The sequence below is a fragment of the Lingula anatina genome, chromosome 8 (assembly GCF_051362555.1).
Source record: "Lingula anatina isolate TDL-2025a chromosome 8, LinAna3.0, whole genome shotgun sequence".
NCBI lineage: Eukaryota > Metazoa > Brachiopoda > Lingulata > Lingulida > Lingulidae > Lingula > Lingula anatina.
In genome coordinates this window covers 18,974,355-18,993,182 of record NC_141774.1, presented here as the reverse complement: position 1 = coordinate 18,993,182, position 18,828 = coordinate 18,974,355, and the positions used below count along the sequence as shown (strand labels likewise).

The window sequence follows — 18,828 nt, the reverse complement described above, 5'->3', positions numbered from 1 at the left end:
GGGAAGAACGTGGACGTCACACAAGGGTCTCCCACTACTCAGGATAGAACACTCGCAGGTAGGCCTACTACACAAGAGTCTCCCACTACTGAGGTTGGAATGCACGCAGGTACCACACAAGAGTCGCCCACTACTGAGAGTGGTACCCCCGCAATTACCACACAGGAGTCGCCCACTACTGAGGGTGGAACGCCCGCAGGTACTACACAAGAGTCTCCCACTACTGAGGATGAAATGCACGCAGGTACCACACAAGAGTCGCCCACTACTGAGGGTGGAATACACGTTGAATTCACACAAGACTCACCCCCTACTGAAGGAGGGAAGAAAGTGGACGTCACACAAGAGTCTCCCGCTACTGAGGATGGAATGAACGTTGACGTCACACAAGAGTTGCCCACTAGTGAGGGTGGAATTCACGTGGAAGTAACACGAGAGACGCCCACTACTGAGCGTGGAATACACGTAAACGTCGAACATGAGTCTCCCACTACTGAGAGTGGAACGCACGCAGGAACTACACAAGAGTCGCTCACTACTGAGGGTGGAACGCACGCAGGTACTACACAAGAGTCGCCCACTACTGACGGTGGAACGCACGCAGGGACTACACAAGAGTCGCCCACTACTGAGGGTGGAACGCACGCAGGTACTACACAGGTGTCGCCCAGTACTGAGGGTGGAAAGCACGCAGGGACTACACAAGAATCTTTCACTACTGAGGGCGGAATGCACGCAGGTACCACACAAGAGTCGCCCACTACTGAGGGTGGTACGCACGCAGGTACCACACAAGAGTCACCCACTACTGAGGGTGGAACGCACGCAGGTACCACACAAGAGTCGCCCACTACTGAGGGCGGAATACACGTTGAATTCACACAAGACTCACCCCCTACTGAAGGAGGGAAGAACTTGGACGTCACACAAGAGTCTCTCACTACTCAAGATGGAACACTCGCAGGTAGGCCTACTACACAAGAGTCTCCCACTACTGAGGGTGAAACGCCCGCAGGTACTACACAAGACTCGCCCACTTTTGACGGTGGAACGCATGCAGGTTCTACACGGGAGTCGCCCACTACTGAAAGTGGAACGCACGTGGACGTCACACAAGAGTTGCCCACTACTGAGGGTGGAATTCACGTGGAAGTTACACAAGAGACGCCCACTACTGAGAGTGGAACGCACGCGGGTACTACACAAGAGTCGCTCACTACTGACGGTGGAACACACGAAGGAACTACACAAGAGTCGCCCACAACTGAGGGTGGAACGCACGCAGGTACTACACAGGTGTCGCCCAGTACTGAGGGTGGAAAGCACGTGGACGTCACACAAGAGACGCCCACTACTGAGGGTGGAACGCACGCAGGTACTACGCAAGAGTCGCTCACTACTGAGGGTGGAACGCACACAGGTACTACACAAGAGTCGCCCACAACTGAGGGTGGAACGCACGCAGGTACAACACAGGTGTCGCCCATTACTGAGGGTGGAATGTACGTGGATGTCACACAAGAGTCGCCCATTACTGAGGGTGGAATGCACGTGGGCGTCACACTAGAGTCGCCCATTACTGAGGGTGGAATGCACGTGGATGTCACACAAGAGACGCCCACTACTGAGGGTGGAATGCACGTGGGCGTCACACTAGAGTCGCCCAGTGGAACGCATGGAACGCATGCAGGTTCTACACGGGAGTCGCCCACTACTGAGGGTAGAATGCACGCGGACGTCACACAACAGTTGCCCACTACTGAGGGTGGAATTCACGTGGAAGTTACACAAGAGACGCCCACTACTGAGCTTGGAAGACACGTAAACGTCGAACATGAGTCTCCCACTACTGAGAGTGGAACGCACGCAGGAACTACACAAGAGTCGCTCACTACTGAGGGTGGAACGCACGCAGGTACTACACAAGAGTCGCCCACTACTGACGGTGGAACGCACGCAGGGACTACACAAGAGTCGCCCACTACTGACGGTGGAACGCACGCAGGTACTACACAGGTGTCGCCCAGTACTGAGGGTGGAAAGCACGTGGGCGTCACACTAGAGTCGCCCATTACTGAGGGTGAAATGCACGTGGACATCACACAAGAGACGCCCACTACTGAGGGTGGAATGCACGTGGATGTCACACAAGAGACGCCCACTACTGAGGGTGGAATGCACGTGGATGTCACAAAAGAGTCGCCCTTTACTGAGGGTGGAATGTACGTGGATGTCACACAAGAGTCGCCCATTACTGAGGGTGGAATGCACGTGGGCGTCACACTAGAATCGCCCATTACTGAGGGTGGAATGCACGTGGATGTCACACAAGAGACGCCCACTACTGAGGGTGGAATGCACGTGGACGTCACACAAGAGTCGCCCACTACTGAGGGTGGAATGCACGTGGATGTCACAAAAGAGTCGTCCTTTACTGAGGGTGGAATGTACGTGGATGTCACACAAGAGTCGCCCATTACTGAGGGTGGAATGCACCTGGGCGTCACACTAGAATCGCCCATTACTGAGGGTGGAATGCATGTGGAGGTCACACAAGAGACGCCCACTACTGAGTGTGGAATGCACGTGGACGTCACACAAGAGTCGCCCACTACTGAGGGTGGAATGCACGTGGATGTCACACAAGAGTCGCCCACTACTGAGGGTGGAATGCACGTGGATGTCACACAAGAGTCGCCCATTACTAAGGGTGAAATGCACGTGAATGTCACAGAAGAGTCACTAACTACTGAGGATGTAATACACGTGGACGTCACTCAAGAGTTGCCCACTACTGAGGATGGAATGCACGCAGAAATCACACAAGTATCACTCAGTACTGAGGGTGGAATGCTCGCGGAGGTTTCGCAGGAGCCACCCAGTCAAGAGGATACATTGCGGGGCATTTCTACCAACAGCAGTGAAACGTCTTTTTCCTCAGATGTGACTCTCACGCCGTACAGTTGGCTCTGTGCAAAAATGGGATATCGTCAACTCAGCATTAAGGTCCACTGCAACTGTGACCCGCTGTGCGTCCTGTATGATGACTGCTGTTATGGGGTGACAGGAAACGCGACAGTGTGCGCTGCATCTGTCAGATTAACAAGTGCGCATAAAACAAGCTTAAGAGAAACTCATAGTAACAGCACCACTTCGACTGCATCCCCAAACAATTCATCCTCTTGGATAAGAGTTATAAACCAACTCGATCCTGCGTCTGTTTCTCTGGCACATAAAAGCTCTTGCAGGAAATCTCCAACATTACATCGACAAAACCCACAAGGCGGGTTAGGCTATGTGGACATTCATGGACTGAGATTTTGGATGGTGGACCAATGCCCGCCGTCTTGGCTGGAGGAGAAAAGTCATATGAAGTGCACTGATATCTCAAGTACTAGCATCACAGAAAACGCACTGTTGTACCAGCCAGTTACCGACCCAGATACAATGATCACCTTCAGAAACAAGTACTGTGCAGCGTGTAATGGTATCAAGAATGGCGTGGAACCGTGGGGACTTGTCGTGTATGAGAAGAGAGCAGTGATCGATCAGTTTGTTAACTGCAGCTCCTCGGAATGTGTTTTAAGAAAACTGAAAGACACCGGGAGTCATGGTATTTTCGTGCCTAAACCGGAATGGAATTTAAGGACATGCTTCCGGGAAGCTGAGGAGGATGCCTTAGGTCCTTGCAAGTTCCATTTTATCAATGGAAGCGTGCGCCATGTGCCTCGTCCACTCCCCTTGCACTCAGCTTTACGAGATGCCTGCATGGCGTACAACAATCCTGTTGTTCTAAGCGGTTTTGATGAAAGTTACAAGAACTACCACTGCTTGCTTTGTTATGGGGGTTTTACCGTCTGTGGAGGTGAGTGTTGCGTTTTGTTATTAGAAAATTCATATGGAAAATGTCAGAAAAGTACATTGATGGTGTTAATTATAAGCATGGGCAACTCGCCTTCCTGATTTTCTCAACGTTCAAGTTTTTTGAACCTTCAAAATTAAATGCAAGTTTTCTAAAGATAATATTTACATTTTCTTGAGTCTAAGAGCTGATATGTTACCAATATTTTTGTTTATCTTATATTTGATATGTTGCCTAAAGGTATGTTTATCCACTTCGCCCTCGTCCTAGCCTCAACGAAACTGTTTAAGTTCATTTGAACATGTGCATTTTTATTTGATTCAATTTATGAGGATGGAAATAACATTATTGGATAAGGGTGAAATTTCAATTCAAATAAGTTTTCACTTTTTAAAGTCTAAGATGTGACATCTTACTCACGAAACCCGAGATGAAAGACGTGTTAATTTCGACTCCGCCCTCCTAAAGCGAATAGTTTAGACTACATAGACCTGATTAGTGGAACAACGCATTGTTGAGTGTTTGGCAAGCTTACATGTCATCTAATTAATTCATTATATTATTTTTTTCAGATGAGAATGTCCCGCCGCCATCAGAGAGATTCTTCGGTCTTTCTTTCCGTGCCCTATTGTACCTGGGAGACCAAGACAGGAGACAGAGTGATGACGGGATGATTAGGGTGAGAAAACGAACAACAATAATCATAATGATAGCAGATAAATATATTTGATATCTTCAGTAATCCTTACCCTCAATGGTTATATTAATATTCTAATGTAATTATTGTTAGTATTTTTTTCTGGATGTAAACTGCTGTCCTTAATTGTGCCTGTATTTTTTTTTCAGTCTTTAGATCAGCAGATAATGTGCCCCCCTGGTTTTCTCCCTGATGACCAGGGCTGCCGCGCCCTTTTTTACAATTTTACGGTAGTAAAGTCCATCATCCCTTTACATTTTGAACCATGTGGCTGGGCTCCATCACCAAAAGATGGCTGTATGGATATTGCGCGTACTCGTCAATTAACAGATATACTGAAATCTGTACAGGCACGTGCTCATTTCTGTAGTCAGAAACACGGCGAGGATAACACGTCCATCACCTTTGTCCTTGAAACAATGGTCACTCTTCACACGACACTAGCCCACTACGAGGAAGGTCGTAACGTGTTTAACCAAGTGCAAGCATGGATGGAAAATGCTCTGCAAAAAGTGCAGTTGGAGATATCTGGAGGGCCTATCGGTATACGTTTAGGATCGTTCTCCGCGTGCACAAAGAACAACACGACCCACAGCTCCGTGCCGCCATTTTCTGGCAAGACACCGATCACAACCCCCAAGCAGAACCGAGGAAACATCCATATCGGTAACGTTACACTTTTGATGTTGATGGTGATGGTGGCAGCGGTGTGGGATTTTTACATGTAGCTATGGGTAATAGCATTAAAGATATAGAATCGGTTACTACTTTGGCTAAATCAATTCACACGTGGATATTTTACATTTTATATTTTGTGAAATAATTCTACGTGTTTAATTATAGTTAAATATAGTAAAATTCGTCTGAAATAGTTGTGTTGACGTCGTAACCTCTTCCAACGTGATTTTTTGCCTTTGATATTTTGTTGGTTAGCAATCTAACTCAAAAGTAATGGATGCAATTTAATAAAATTTTCAGGATAAGTCAGAAATTGGCTACCTTAGAATCGATTCGGTTTTGTTGGTGATTCTTTATTTAATTAATGGATAATTGGGTTGTCGTGGTGGAGGCTTGCACTTCTAAGTGCTTTTGAGTTAGGGTTATCAAGTGAAAAAGTAAGTGAAACAATGTAAAAGTATAATTTTACTTGTGCCACATATTCATGAACGTTTCATGTTTTCATTTTACAGATTGTAATACGCTTTGTATAATTTTGATCTTTTGATTTATAAAGATTTGCAAGAAGGATTTCCGAATCTAAGAAAAAAAGGAGAGTTTTAGAACTTTCCATTAATGAACGGTGCATTCCGATTCCCTTTTTCGGCCCGTATGTAGGTTGTAACAGGCCTTGAAATCTTTACAAAAAACGTGAGTCGGTTGCCTGGCTTTAATAGGATTTCAATGAGAGTGCTGTAACACTGTTTCTGATAAAATCTGCGCATGTGAGTATGTAACGGTGGTAATTAAGTTCTGAGGCAGGGAAACTGACTTGATTTTTTTTTTTTTTTTTTTGCTTTCTGATAGATCACGGTCTTTGAAATGATTTGCCGAAGCAAGACTTTTTAATCAGATACGTTTATTATTTATCAGATAAATTAATATTACATAATGTATTGCTTCAAAAGTCGATGATTTTCCAAAAGTAATGCATTAGTTTCATGTAAATGCAAAAATGACTGTTATCAATATTTTCAGAAACTTACCAGTTTGTTGGAATGTATATGTATATCATTCATAGTACACTGAGCATTTGTTTATGATTTACCAATCATATGATGATTGGTGAAATGTACATTTTAAATTATCTGGAATACATTATTTATAATTTATTATGCATAAATTAAAGAAGAAAATTATTATGATACAACTGCAAGTATTATTAATGGATTTCTGGTTTCTGATTTACGGTTAAAATTAGCAATTTACACAATTTGACTTGCAAATTTATATATGTTGTAAAGTTGTAGAATTCAAATATTATTTCTTTAATGTTGTAAATTTGTCAAATTGCAAAACAAAAATTACGGTTACAATTGCAAATTAGCTGAATTAGATTTTAATTAATATTTTCAAAAATCCATAAACTTAACTATTGAAAGTTTTAAAGTGGAAAAATAATTTTGTTAGGGATCAATTACCTGTAATACGGAAACCATTTTGTTAAGACTAGAATAGAATTTATTGATGTAACAAGGATCGGGTTAACTAATTGATTTCACGATCTAAAAGTAAATTAATTTTTTATGACGTCAATAAAAGACGCAATCTTGTATTCAAAGTCAATAAGTTGAAATAAAATTAAAACATTTCATTGGGGTTTGACAACAATAAAGTTGGCCTTGGCCGGCCAAATACCAACCAACCAACATATTGTGTTTGTCATTTTATTTTCTTAATTGATTCTGTAGTGCAATGGTCGGGGGAGATAAATCATAAACTTTAAATATTTACCCTGTACTTAGATAAGGAGTGACAAAGCGCTAAAGAGCTTACTTCAGAGGAATATAAAGTTAATTTATTGTCGCAAAACCCGACCTAACGACACCACATAGCTTCAAACAGTATAACTTAGAGAAATAGTACCAAAGAAAATCGTTTCATGTTTCACGAAAATTGATGTATGAACGGATTTTTTTTTTCTGCTATAAATATTCCTTAACGGTCTCATTTGAATAAGGATGCACGCGCCGCTATACATGTGTACAGCCATACAAGGGAGTGAGAGTGGTGATTATGCTATGCACTCACAATACTACGGACTCTTATTGAACTGGAAGGCCAGATAAATAGGACAATTTACGACCAGTTTTAAAGCATTTTTTGGCTGAACGAGAGGTTAATTTGGTATGTGAAATGGCCCGTCGACTTTATTTTAGTAGCATTACAAACTACAAAAAAGTTATGTGTGTGTGTGTGCGTGTGTGTGTGTGTGTGCTTTTCTTGTAATCCTGGGTAGTTTTATATGTATATTTAACAAAGAAATGTTGAATATTAGATCGACAGAATAAAATGGACGATTCTTATGGTGAAGATGCTAGAAGGAAAATGGGTAAACCCGTGATCAGTTAGTCCGCGGATCATCTGTTCTGAATCCACCCTTTGACAACGTGACCCGTTTCGGCGGAGAGTTTAAGGTCCCATTCAGAAAAGGGGAATAACTAGTACGAGGGTCAAATATGGCCGACCCACTTGAATACTTCCCCACGGGATATTTATTCAGTGTCTACTAGCGGATTAGACGGTAAGCTTTGTAGTGGGTCGCCATATTTGACCCTCGGACTAGTTAGTCCCCTATTCTGAATGGGGCCTAAGAGGCGATTCAGAACAGATTTACCGAGAACTATCTGATCCACCGACTAAATATGTCCGACAGAAATTCAGAGCAGCTCCGCTTAGTCCTCTGATGGGCTCCCTGCCTCCACACGCGCAATAAATCTGATTAAATAACAACTCTGAGTTTTAATTCCAAGGCCCCTACAACGACGCCGCGGTGGAGGCGCGGAGGTCATCATGGAATTAGTCGGTGCTTCTTTTAAATGAGTCGGCCATATTTGGTCTGTGGAGCTCTTAGTCCGCAGATCATCTTGTTCTGAATGGCATCTTATTCACAGGACTTTTTATGGAGACATTGTTGGGACTTTTGTTTGCCTTATCAACTTTTTCATTGTGATATACGTATATCTACCGGCGGCAAAACTGCATGTTTCGTTTTATAAAGACTCGATCTACAATATACTTCAATACTGCGTTGATCTATTCAAAGATAAGTTTCAAAAAGAAGAAGGTACATTTACTCCAACGAAGAGTTGTTATCCGTGTGATACTTTACTTTTGAGTCCATATCATTCAGAGGTATTTTTTCGTCTGATTTTTCTTGAGATTTCCGTCGTATTCGAGCAAACTGTGATAGCAATTCAAAATGCAGTTTTTTCGTCCATGTCACATTTCCTTTTTGCAACGAACTTTCCACTGTGCCTTCTGAATGTAATAAGTGTGACGTTCTTAGGAAACGATTTCTCAGGAACATCAACGTTCCAAACCCCATGGCGACAAGTAAGCAGAATCCAAGATTAACGACAAAACATATTCTGTAAGAACCAGTGACGTCATACAGCGCACCTGGAAGATAACGGATACATTCAAAAGCTTGATCGATACATTTCTTTTCTTTTCAGATGCCTTGAGAAATCAATCATTCTTACAACTGTGAAATATCTGGGGAAATGTGGGAATGATAAACTGCGTTTCTTCAACAATTACCAAAGTGAATAATTATATCGTTTTGTGCAATTGATCAGCTTTGAGAAAAATTCAGAAAATCATGTAGCTTTGCACATGTACGTTAAAGTGTGTATTCTGACAGCCATGCTGTCCATACAAAAAAAATAATAATAAAAACATAAAAACATAAAAAAATAAAAAACAGCCATTGAAAACATCCCACGTTTATTTATGTTGCAAGAAATGTACATGTATATATTTTTTTCTTTTTTCTCTTTTTATTTTATAAGTGAACTCACCTGCCACGAGGTTTCCCACGATGGCCCCCAGACCCGCCCCCACTCTACTGACAGAGTACAAGTCGTCGGCGTACCAGTGATCCAATGCTTCTGCAACAGTGGAATAACGGGTACCTGAGATAAAACCCATGGTGTATCCGGCCCCTGAAATACAATTTGAGGAGATGGAATAGAATAAAACAAAAATCATATAATAATATTTCTAAGTTTTGATAGTATCATTTTGTTGTTGTTGTATTATAATCATCATCATCATCATCATTATTATTATTATTATTATTATTATTATTATTATTATTATTATTATTATAACTTACCGATATTGAAAATCAACATCTGATAAAACTGCACAGCAAACCTTGCAGCGAGGCAGCCAGCTCCCAGCAAGAGAGCGCACACCACACACATTTCAACCAAATGTCCCTTAAACAGGCGGTCCCCAATGAACGCCACGGTCAACCGTCCACACAGATCTGACACATTAAAGAAGGTCACCGTCGACGCGGCCAGAAAGGAAGTTATATTGAATTCTTGGACAAGATGTTTTACCTGAAATTGTTGAGTGCAATGAACATACAGTTACCCACGGCCATAGTAAAAAATCTAAGCTTGATTTCAGGATTTATCACATAGGGTATAAGTGTTCAAGAAATAAAGAAACTGAACGAAACCATCTTTACGCCTACTAACACACTCTTAGTACCTCTTAAGCAAAAAAAAACTTGTGTGATTTTGTTAACTTACCATTATAAAGGGTAAAGAGTGGACTACAGCTCCTCGGAGAAATAAGGTGAGAAATATCAGGACGGAGGCACACACTACCAGTGTTTTCGAGGGAGCAGGGCTTTTTTCGCTCTCTGTATTCCCCGTGCTGGCCTTATTACTGTCAATCAGACCAAGGTCTGTGTCTCCAACTTGTTCTTCCATATCTTTATCATTCTCTTTGGTTGCCTGAAATACGGTATTTTTGTGCTCACACACGTCTTCGCTTCCGCTTTCGTTTTTAGGGACATCGTTTTCGTTTTCTTCCATTGCCAACGCAGCGAGCGTACCCCAAATGAAAGCGTTTACTGCAAGCACGGCAAACGCATTGTGGCTTCCGATGCCTCGAATCAAGGGTTCAAGTGCTAAAGAAATAGAAAAAACCGTTTGTCACATGACGTACTAGAACATGTACAAGCTGTCTACTAACAAAAAGCTGGTGCACACATTTCATACAACTACAGGACAGTAACCTTGGACAAACATCAGATACTTCCTTTTATACGATATATCAATTTTTTCTTCAATTTTTTTTTCGTCAAACATATACATGTAATACGAGCTTAAACAATTGCTTATTTAATGGCTTTATTTACAATATAGACTTTATAGACAATATTTTGTGTTGTTAATTTTACAGCGTGTTACAGCGTTACAATGTATAACGTGTTTAAACCTCTGGCCTTCGGTTCACAAAAATCGAATGTCAATTTATTTGCTAAAATGTTAGTCAGTAAAGTTACTAAGACTCCACATACTGGCTGGTCATATCTAATAGGCCGCTTACCTTACCATTTTATCTGTCTAATTTTTTTTTTTTTTTTTTTTTTTTTTTTTGGCAGCTACATGTAGCCAGAAATCTTTGTCACCTCGGTAGCTGCCTTAACTCAAATTTACAGCGAAACAAAATCGATAACATTAAAGAAATTAATGACCTTTTTCAAGATATTCTGCCAGTACCTCTATCTCATTGCAGGTTAATTATTCCTATTGGATTTTAAACAAAAATAAAAATGTAACACCGCAGCGTTTAATTTTTCTTAAATAGAACTGAGATTTTAGGTTTTTGTGAAACAGGATCCTGCGTTTCTGACACGTTTTTACAAGGACAGCAACGAAGCCACTTACCAAATGCTATGGATGGGACGGGCAGACTTGTGGCAAGCACATAATATCTGTTTTCCGGTTTAAAGTACTGCGCAATCAGGAATAACGGCGTGTTATTGGTCAAAAGTGCACCAATGCCGAGGAGAATCCCGTAGGTGACGAATATTGCGCCAGGGCTTTGCACCGTTCCCGTCAAAGCAAAGCCAAGAGAGGCAGCAAATACTCCAGCGATCACCACTCGTCGTGTCTTGTACTTCCTGTATAAGGCAAGAGATATCGGGGCTCCCATGGCGCTGATACCGTAAGCTATTCCGCCTATAGATTCTACCATTAAAAATAATATCTTCATTAATGTTACATATACTAGTTCAATTTATGTTAAGACGCCCATTTTAAATATATGAGTTATTTTATTTCAACAGTACTTTTTACATATATTCACTATCCTTCTATGTTTAATCTTAAAATTTCGGAAAAGTCTAACAAAACGGGGCTGCACCAGATGCGATCAGTCACGTATACTTCTAAGTAGTAAGTCTATGGAAATGATAAAGAAGTCATTTAAAACTTAGCCATCTTACCTAAGAAAGCAACTGGCGATGACGGAAATTTACAAATAAAGTATTCCAAGAAAACGCCATATGACGTCATAACCGCGTGAATGCACAGACGCAAGATGATGGCGCCCACCACAACCAGCCAGCCCCATTTCTTCATGTCAGGTACAACTTACAAACACTGGGTAGAATTCTGCAAGAAATAAACAATAATATTGTGATAAATGTATAAGTCAATTTGAATGTGCGTGTGTGTGCGTTTGTGTGTGTGTGTGTGTGTGTGTGTGTGTGTGTGTCCGTGTGTGTTTTGTAACAAGCTGGAATAAAGGCGCAGTTGTGTTTTAGTGAACACCTCAAACCTCCCACATGACTTGTCTCAGCAGTAGGCCTAAGTAGAAGGTGGGACCATTTTGAATGTCAATAGAAAATGCCCCGACTCCTCCAACAGGTAAATACTGTATACCATACAGTGTACGACTTCACATACATTTTGTTCACAAAATATTTTACAAGTGCTGGTATACTGCACTCCTACTATCAATCGTCTAGTATACTATCATGTAACCCCACAGCCAGCGTCTATAACCTGAGTTTCCTCAGTAGTAAATGGTCACCAGATTTCAGATAAGATATTAGGGTAGCATGTCCCGAAGTACTGAGATGACTAAAGAAAGAGGTAGATAAAAAGAGATATGCATGTACGTAGGGATAATAGGTATAGATAACGTTTAATCGTAGTCGGTTTCACAAAAGCAATAAAAGCCGAAAATTGCCCTAATGTCTCAGTTCATGTCCCATTGACTGCAGCTTACTTAAATAAAACTAAATATTCATCCTAAAGATTAGAACATGTCCTTCACACACACATATCTATATACTAAAAGTACACCTTGCGTATCTGTGTGTGTGTGTGTGTGTACTTTGCACACTATATGTACCAATGTCCGGTATCGATATCTCCTTTCCTATATGCTGCCTGGTACAAGAGCGATTCAGAAAACAATACAAACTTCGAACCAAAAAGAAAAAAAGCAAGTGTACTAGTAAAATACGTTATTCTGGGAACGAAATGGATTTGGTACACTTTGACAGTTAAGACGGATTTGTCGACATTATAAGGAAAATCAAAACTGTGCTATCAAATGGTCTTTACAACAAAATCGCTCGAGTCAAAAAACAGCTGTTTATGAATCAAGCGTTATCATGTCCTTAAATTTCCTACCGTGTCTCTCCCAAATTCCATCAAACCTTCCACTCGCACTCGCGGCTCCCGTGCACAATGAAAACAATTACCGGGGCGACCAAATTTGAGTTTTATTTTCATTTTAAGATACACATTGACAGTGTCCGAAAATGACACCCGTCACGCGATGTTGGCATGTTTATGTCTCTCTGACCACGCGACCATTAAAAAGGTATTTTAGCTATTGGAAGTATTCAAAAATGAGAATTTTGTATAATATTTTTTATGTAAGAAAATGTTAGAAAAAAACTGTAGTAACGTACACGGTATCTCACTTTGGACATCAAGATAGTTTGATATGTGACTAATTAATAGACCATTCAAAAAGGAACCCCTTTCGCCTAATAATTGTCCATGACATGTACTTCTCATGGATTCATAATAAATTGGTCAAATAGCAAATTTTATTTTTTGCAGTTTTTGGCCAAATCGGTCCCCATTACCGGAGAATGACCCTGATGTATATACCGGTACAGTAGATCAGATCACCGGTGAGGGACTGGTGAGTTCTACTGGTACATGCACATGCAGTTACAGATGCAAATCGAATGACTTAATGACTTTAGAAACCTTGCAATTTTAATTGTTTTTAATAGTCCATGTGTCTAAGATATTGCAAAGTGTATAAGTTACGTTATGTCAAGAAGCACCGACGTAAAACAAGGCCGCACAATTTTTTTTTTCGATCAAATCCTATGCATTCCTTCTGTTTTGCCCGAAATTTATTTATGTTGATCATATTTTGTATGTTATGGAGATAAATTTCTATCGATCTATCTCTTAGTGAAAATGGTTTGGTACAAGTAGCAATGCCAATACAGATTTCAGATGTACCGTACATGTACTCCTGTATCTATTTTAACAACGTACGTACATGTACATGTAGTTTGGTATGACGCTAGCATGAATCACAGATGCAAATTGAATGACGTTAACGGCGGCAGGTAAATGGCTCTCGCCGTCCAACATTATAGGCCTATATGCTTGATAAGTGATTGTCTATGAAAGGGCTATACTGTATTAGCAACCCAGGAAGGTGAGATAGTTACAGATTCGGACAGATCCGGAAAGACTTGCATGCATTAATTGTGAAGCCATATCACACTCTTGTTTATCAGTAATATCTGATTGTTATCTACATTTAACTTTTTGCTGCTGGCATGCTGAATGTCAAAAATACTCAATCCCTGTCCTTTAAGTCAAGTCTTTATTGCTCTGGCACATAAATACTACTCAACTATTCATAAAAAGATGTAAGCGGCATTGCGTTAGTTGTGACTGCGTGATGGAATGACTTGTGGCCGTCGACAACACTCTCTCAACAACGAAAAAACCCATCTACTCACACCTAATTCAAATATATTTATAATAATCCTGTTACACACATACATCAAACGCATTATGTATGACAACTACTGAACAACTACTCATATAATGATGTTTTAATTCTTAAATGGTATATTTATAATAATCTTACCTGCTCTAATATAAAAATCAAGTTAATTATATATATGTAAGAACGGATCCACTAATTATGCAATGGCACATCTTAATTCTAAAGCAACTTTGCTATCATTTCAAGACACGGTTATCAACAGCAGCACTTCCAATTCACGTTAAACAAATTGGGGTAAATCTATGGACGTTACGCGCGCTACAAATTCCAGTCTAAGGACGGTCAATTGTTTCAGTGGAGCTATTAAGCGCCCCTTTGCGACTAATTACATGTATGCTACATGTATTTCACCTTGTGCATTGACTGAACGCAAATATGCGCAAACCCCATACACTTACTGACTCGCATCACTAAAGACATGCAATTCTGAAACTCCGTCAACAAATTCCTCAGAAATGACACATCTAACATATTTGAGAGTCTCCAATCCACCTAAAGACTTAATCCAATCCATCCACTTTTAATACAAATCAACTGGAACTGGCTCGTCCCAGTCCAACTTCAATCTCGTCTCGTCTTGGAAAATCAGTTTTCCACGTAGTACAATCAGAGAAAGCAACCCAATCGGCTCATACATGTGACTTCACATTTACCAGTATGTTTGAATACATCATAAAATTCATCTGACTTTACGTTTTTTTATTATTATTATTTTATTATTATTATTTTTTATTTTTATTATTATTTTTTTGTTGTTGTTTTACTTCTTTAGCCCGGTCATCAGGTGCAATGCCTTCCGAAAACTCCCAAGTCATTCACGACGCAATGGCCTTTTTCACTCTAATAATCACCTCAATCGCTTCTTCTTTAACGTTAATGACCTCAGCAGCTCATCTAAACAAAGTGTCGTAAAACAATGTCTCGAATCGGGTCACTAACACTGGGATGTCTAACCGTGCGTATCAGCTCGCACTAGCTCGTACTGCCGGACCATTTGCCTCTAAGTGCACTTCCAGGTCATGATGCACAATAGATCACTGTCGTGCCAGAGAAAATGCATAGCGTTTTTTTTTTTTTTTTTTTTTTTTTTTTTTTTTTTTTTTTTTTTTTTTTTATGTACCCATCTGTGCAGTCACTTGATAATACATTGGTTGAATGTCAGCCATCACAGCGTACCGTATTTATATTGTTAAAATCGGAGAAGGACATGGGCGTGGGGTTAGGGGCCCGCTAAAGGACCCCGAAAAAATTGGTATTTCAGAGGGCGAACGGTGCCATTTGGATTTGGCACGGTTTAGAACTACATGTATGATTAAGTTCTAATATCAAGAGGGGACCACTGGTGTGATTTTTTCAGAAATCGAAGTGTGTGTGTGTGTGTGTGTGTGTGTGTGTGTGTGTGTGTGTGTGTGTGTTGGGGGGGGGGGTCGGTACATCTCTGACACTCGCCTAAACCCCCCCCCCCCCACTGCTGTCAATAGAGGCTGTCCGGGTTCTCAACGAGAAGGCCAAGTTTCCCCGTGATTTTACGAGATCTGCCTTGAGGTGGGGTTAGAATATGGAGTCCACAAGGAAGTAGAGCAGCGATTTCTTTACTTGAAAAATAGCTGAACTTACACATTGGATGGATGCCTTATCAGAACATTAGACTTGCCTGCATCTTTGATTTAATTTCACTAAATTTATAGTAACTAATTCAAAAGGCTCGAGTTTGATCATAAAGTTAATTTTCTTCATTTATTTACTTATGAAAATGATGCTAATAGAAACTAATGGATAGCATTCACAAAATGTAAGTTTCATTGTGATCAGATCCGACTTAAATGACAGGAAAGATGACAAAAGAAAGTATTAAAATGGACAACATATAAGTTGAAATTTTCACAAAATCATTGCATTTTATTGACAGTTATACACAAATGCAACAAATAAACACATCACAGGCGAACTTGTATTTGTGATCTGAGTAAATGATATGAAAAACAGGTGTCATATAGTTATTAAAAAAGTCACTACAGTAACATAAGAATGATACTAGCAAGTAAAATAATTTTCTTCATTAAATCACTAGTGCAGTACAATACATAGGCCTATATACATATATATATATTCATAAAACCAAATATTTCATTTTAAAGTAATAAAGAAAATGCCTGATACTGCATGTAAGTGACAGCCAGAAAAAAATGCCATCTGTTGACTCCTGATATAATTAAGTAAACAACATAATAACTAAGGACATAAGAGATTAATATACACTGAGCAATCTTCAACATCTGATTATCCAGACCACATGACTCTCGCAGTTCTTGACTGGTTCAATAACATGTGCTGTGCCTGTCATGCTCTAAAATAAATAAAAAATAACTCACTTAGTTTTCTGAAATATATATCATTATGTGATAAACGTTGTTGTAAAATACCAACTCTAATTTCCACCTTACTTGCAAATTCCAATTATCATAACTGACCACCCGGCATGGAATGTTACAACTGAACATTGTGTATACTTAATAGGTGTGGAAGGTTCACCAGTATTTCATAATCAGGTACACGTTATATGGAGATAGGAATGGTACAAGCAAATTTGTCTGATATAGTTACCGTAAAAGACTATTAATCACAAGTACTAGGGCTGTATTACATTAATAAACCATGGTGTCCTGTAAACTACACACAAAACTTACTTATTAATATGCCCCTCGACCGTTGATGATACGGTCTGTACGGTGATGCCATGGAGCCAGGGACGTGCAGGGCAGGGACGGATCCAGAGATATTTTCTGACAGTCTTCCAAATTATCTTTGTTGATCTATCCTCCATTTTTGACCGTCTTCCAACAGAAAACATTAGATGCCCGACAATGTAAACTTGATAATCTGACCGTCTTCCGGAAGACCCAGAAGACGGCCTAAATCCGCCCCTGCAGGGTGCGAGTTGTCTGCAGTTGGTCCCTTTCTTTCTACAAAATACTGCGACCTGATCTGTACTTTAAATATTTCGGCATTTAGTCCTTTTGATCCAATCAAGCCCAACTTCTCTTTCTTCACTTCACTTCTCTCGCCAGTCGTGTCCGTCATCCATAGTCATTTTCCTGGTTTTCTCGCTTTACTTTATCTGCAATGCACCCTACGACACAACATTAGCAATTCGCCATTGCGTTGCTCTATCTCAAATTACATGACAACGCCAAATTTTACTCAATGCAATCCTAAAACATAGACTTGTGCCTGACCGCGAGAGAAGTTTCAATGGCAGATTTTAACCCCACCTCTCGTGAAATCTCGCTCCAATCCAGGTCTCGTTTGACGTCATCTGCTGCGCAGATGTTCAAAATAGGCTATCCCGGACATCTCCTATTTCATCATCAGATACTCTTTCAGCGTAACCGTCAGATATCAACATTTCCACATAGTCATCGTATTTCCAATAGAGATTGGTTTTCACTAGCCTGCGTTCGAGACCATGTGAACGATGAAAAGCTACATGTACCAGCTTAAGCCTCGGTCACAACCGGCCGTACGGGCTCTTACGGCCTGTTTGCGTCCAAATTTTGCTCAGAATCTCACGTGCAACGCAAGTCTCTCTTGCGAAATTTGGAGTTCGCAGACAGCCCGTATGCACGTACGGAGGATGTTGGACATGTACAAAAGATTCTACGAATAATCTGCGAACAGCGAGGCCGCAAACGTACATAATTGCTTCACTCGCAAGGAGTTCGCAAGGGGGGTGTCTCGATAGTCCGAAGGTTCATTGGTCCGAAAAGTGGTAACATTTTCGTCGATTTTTTAATCAAGGGTTCATTGGTCCGAAGGTTCTATAGTGAACATTCGGACCAATGAACCTTCGGACTACTGAACCTTCGGACTATCGCTACGGCCCCGTTCGCAAGTGAGACGTGCGTGGTCCAAGACACACGTCGCAAGCAATGAAGGAACAAGTGTCTTTTGCTTGTTCAGTACGGCGCACACCCTCACAACTAACAATCAAAGTCAAAAGCGCCTCGGAAGTGTGTCGCACGCGCGTCACCCCTGCGCCAGGAGAATAAAAGGTGTTCTCACGACGCACGGTAGTGTCTCGAAAATTAAAGAAGATCGTGCAACCTGTGCAACAATTTTCAAAAATTTCGAATTTTGCTTAATTCAGCTTCTAATATGTCTCCAAAAGACAAGAAAAAACCTTAGAGAGCAGGAAAGAAGGGAGAAAAAAGAAGAAAGAATGGGAGAACAGTAGCAAAACTGGCGTACAGTACGCGGTTAGTACGTCATCACAAGTGTGTGAGGCAAGTGTGAAACAAAATGGAACTACTTTCGCCGTGCGTTGCTTTCTCTTCAATAGTGGTGAGTGCGTGCCACGTACGCAGGGAGCAAGACAAGCTCAAGAAATGAGTACAATTTCCACGGCCCCTGCACCTTGCAATTAGTGTTCCTGTTTGAAAGGACGTCTCATTTGGCCCTTGCAACTCGCAAGGCAGACTTTCGTCTACCTCTACGACCTCCACGGCTTCTACTGCACGCAAAATTCGCAAAGGACGTAAGATCCTAAAATCCGTGCGTCCGGTTGTGACCGTGGCTTTACTGTCTATAAAGTTAGTACAACAATTCTTCCATGGAAATGGAAGTACATTATGTCCATTTCCTTTGTGATTTTTGTTTTCCAGCGGTGTAACACCTGCTCATCTTC

At 40.9% G+C, this 18,828-nt stretch overlaps 1 protein-coding gene and 1 long non-coding RNA gene across 5 annotated transcripts; both read right to left on the bottom strand.

Moving 5' to 3' along the window:
• Window positions 1-6,927: 6,927 nt before the first annotated feature.
• LOC106165269 (monocarboxylate transporter 13) lies at window positions 6,928-14,951 on the bottom strand. 4 transcript variants are annotated; one of them, XM_013543434.2, is made up of 7 exons: window positions 14,909-14,951; window positions 11,530-11,698; window positions 10,970-11,272; window positions 9,824-10,206; window positions 9,397-9,628; window positions 9,080-9,223; window positions 6,928-8,678 (listed from the first exon to the last, which is right to left on the bottom strand). In XM_013543434.2, the coding sequence occupies exons 2-7, from the start codon at window positions 11,663-11,665 to the stop codon at window positions 8,350-8,352; spliced, it is 1,527 nt and encodes a 508-aa protein (XP_013398888.2). In that variant the 5' UTR covers window positions 11,666-11,698; window positions 14,909-14,951; the 3' UTR covers window positions 6,928-8,349. The 4 variants fall into 4 exon arrangements, with proteins under 4 accessions (XP_013398888.2, XP_013398887.2, XP_086850590.1 ...); XM_013543433.2 differs by lacking the exon at window positions 14,909-14,951 and adding an exon at window positions 12,728-12,876; XM_086994464.1 differs by lacking the exon at window positions 14,909-14,951 and adding an exon at window positions 11,993-12,125.
• A 1,061-nt stretch (window positions 14,952-16,012) lies between these two features.
• LOC147760511 (uncharacterized) lies at window positions 16,013-17,504 on the bottom strand. Its single transcript, XR_015330934.1, has 2 exons — window positions 16,832-17,504; window positions 16,013-16,491 (listed from the first exon to the last, which is right to left on the bottom strand). It is a non-coding gene; the product is annotated as an uncharacterized LOC147760511 (long non-coding RNA).
• Window positions 17,505-18,828: the final 1,324 nt, after the last annotated feature.

Bases quoted from the DNA above. Each gene is read 5' to 3' on its own strand.
- LOC106165269 (XM_013543434.2), bottom strand. From the start codon at position 11,665: ATGAAGAAATGGGGCTGGCTGGTTGTGGTGGGCGCCATCATCTTGCGT. The intron at 11,273-11,529 runs GTAAGATGGCTA...TTTTAATGGTAG, and splicing joins ATCGCCAGTTGCTTTCTTAG to AATCTATAGGCGGAATAGCT. The intron at 8,679-9,079 runs GTGAGTTCACTT...GTTATCTTCCAG, and splicing joins CGTGGGAAACCTCGTGGCAG to GTGCGCTGTATGACGTCACT.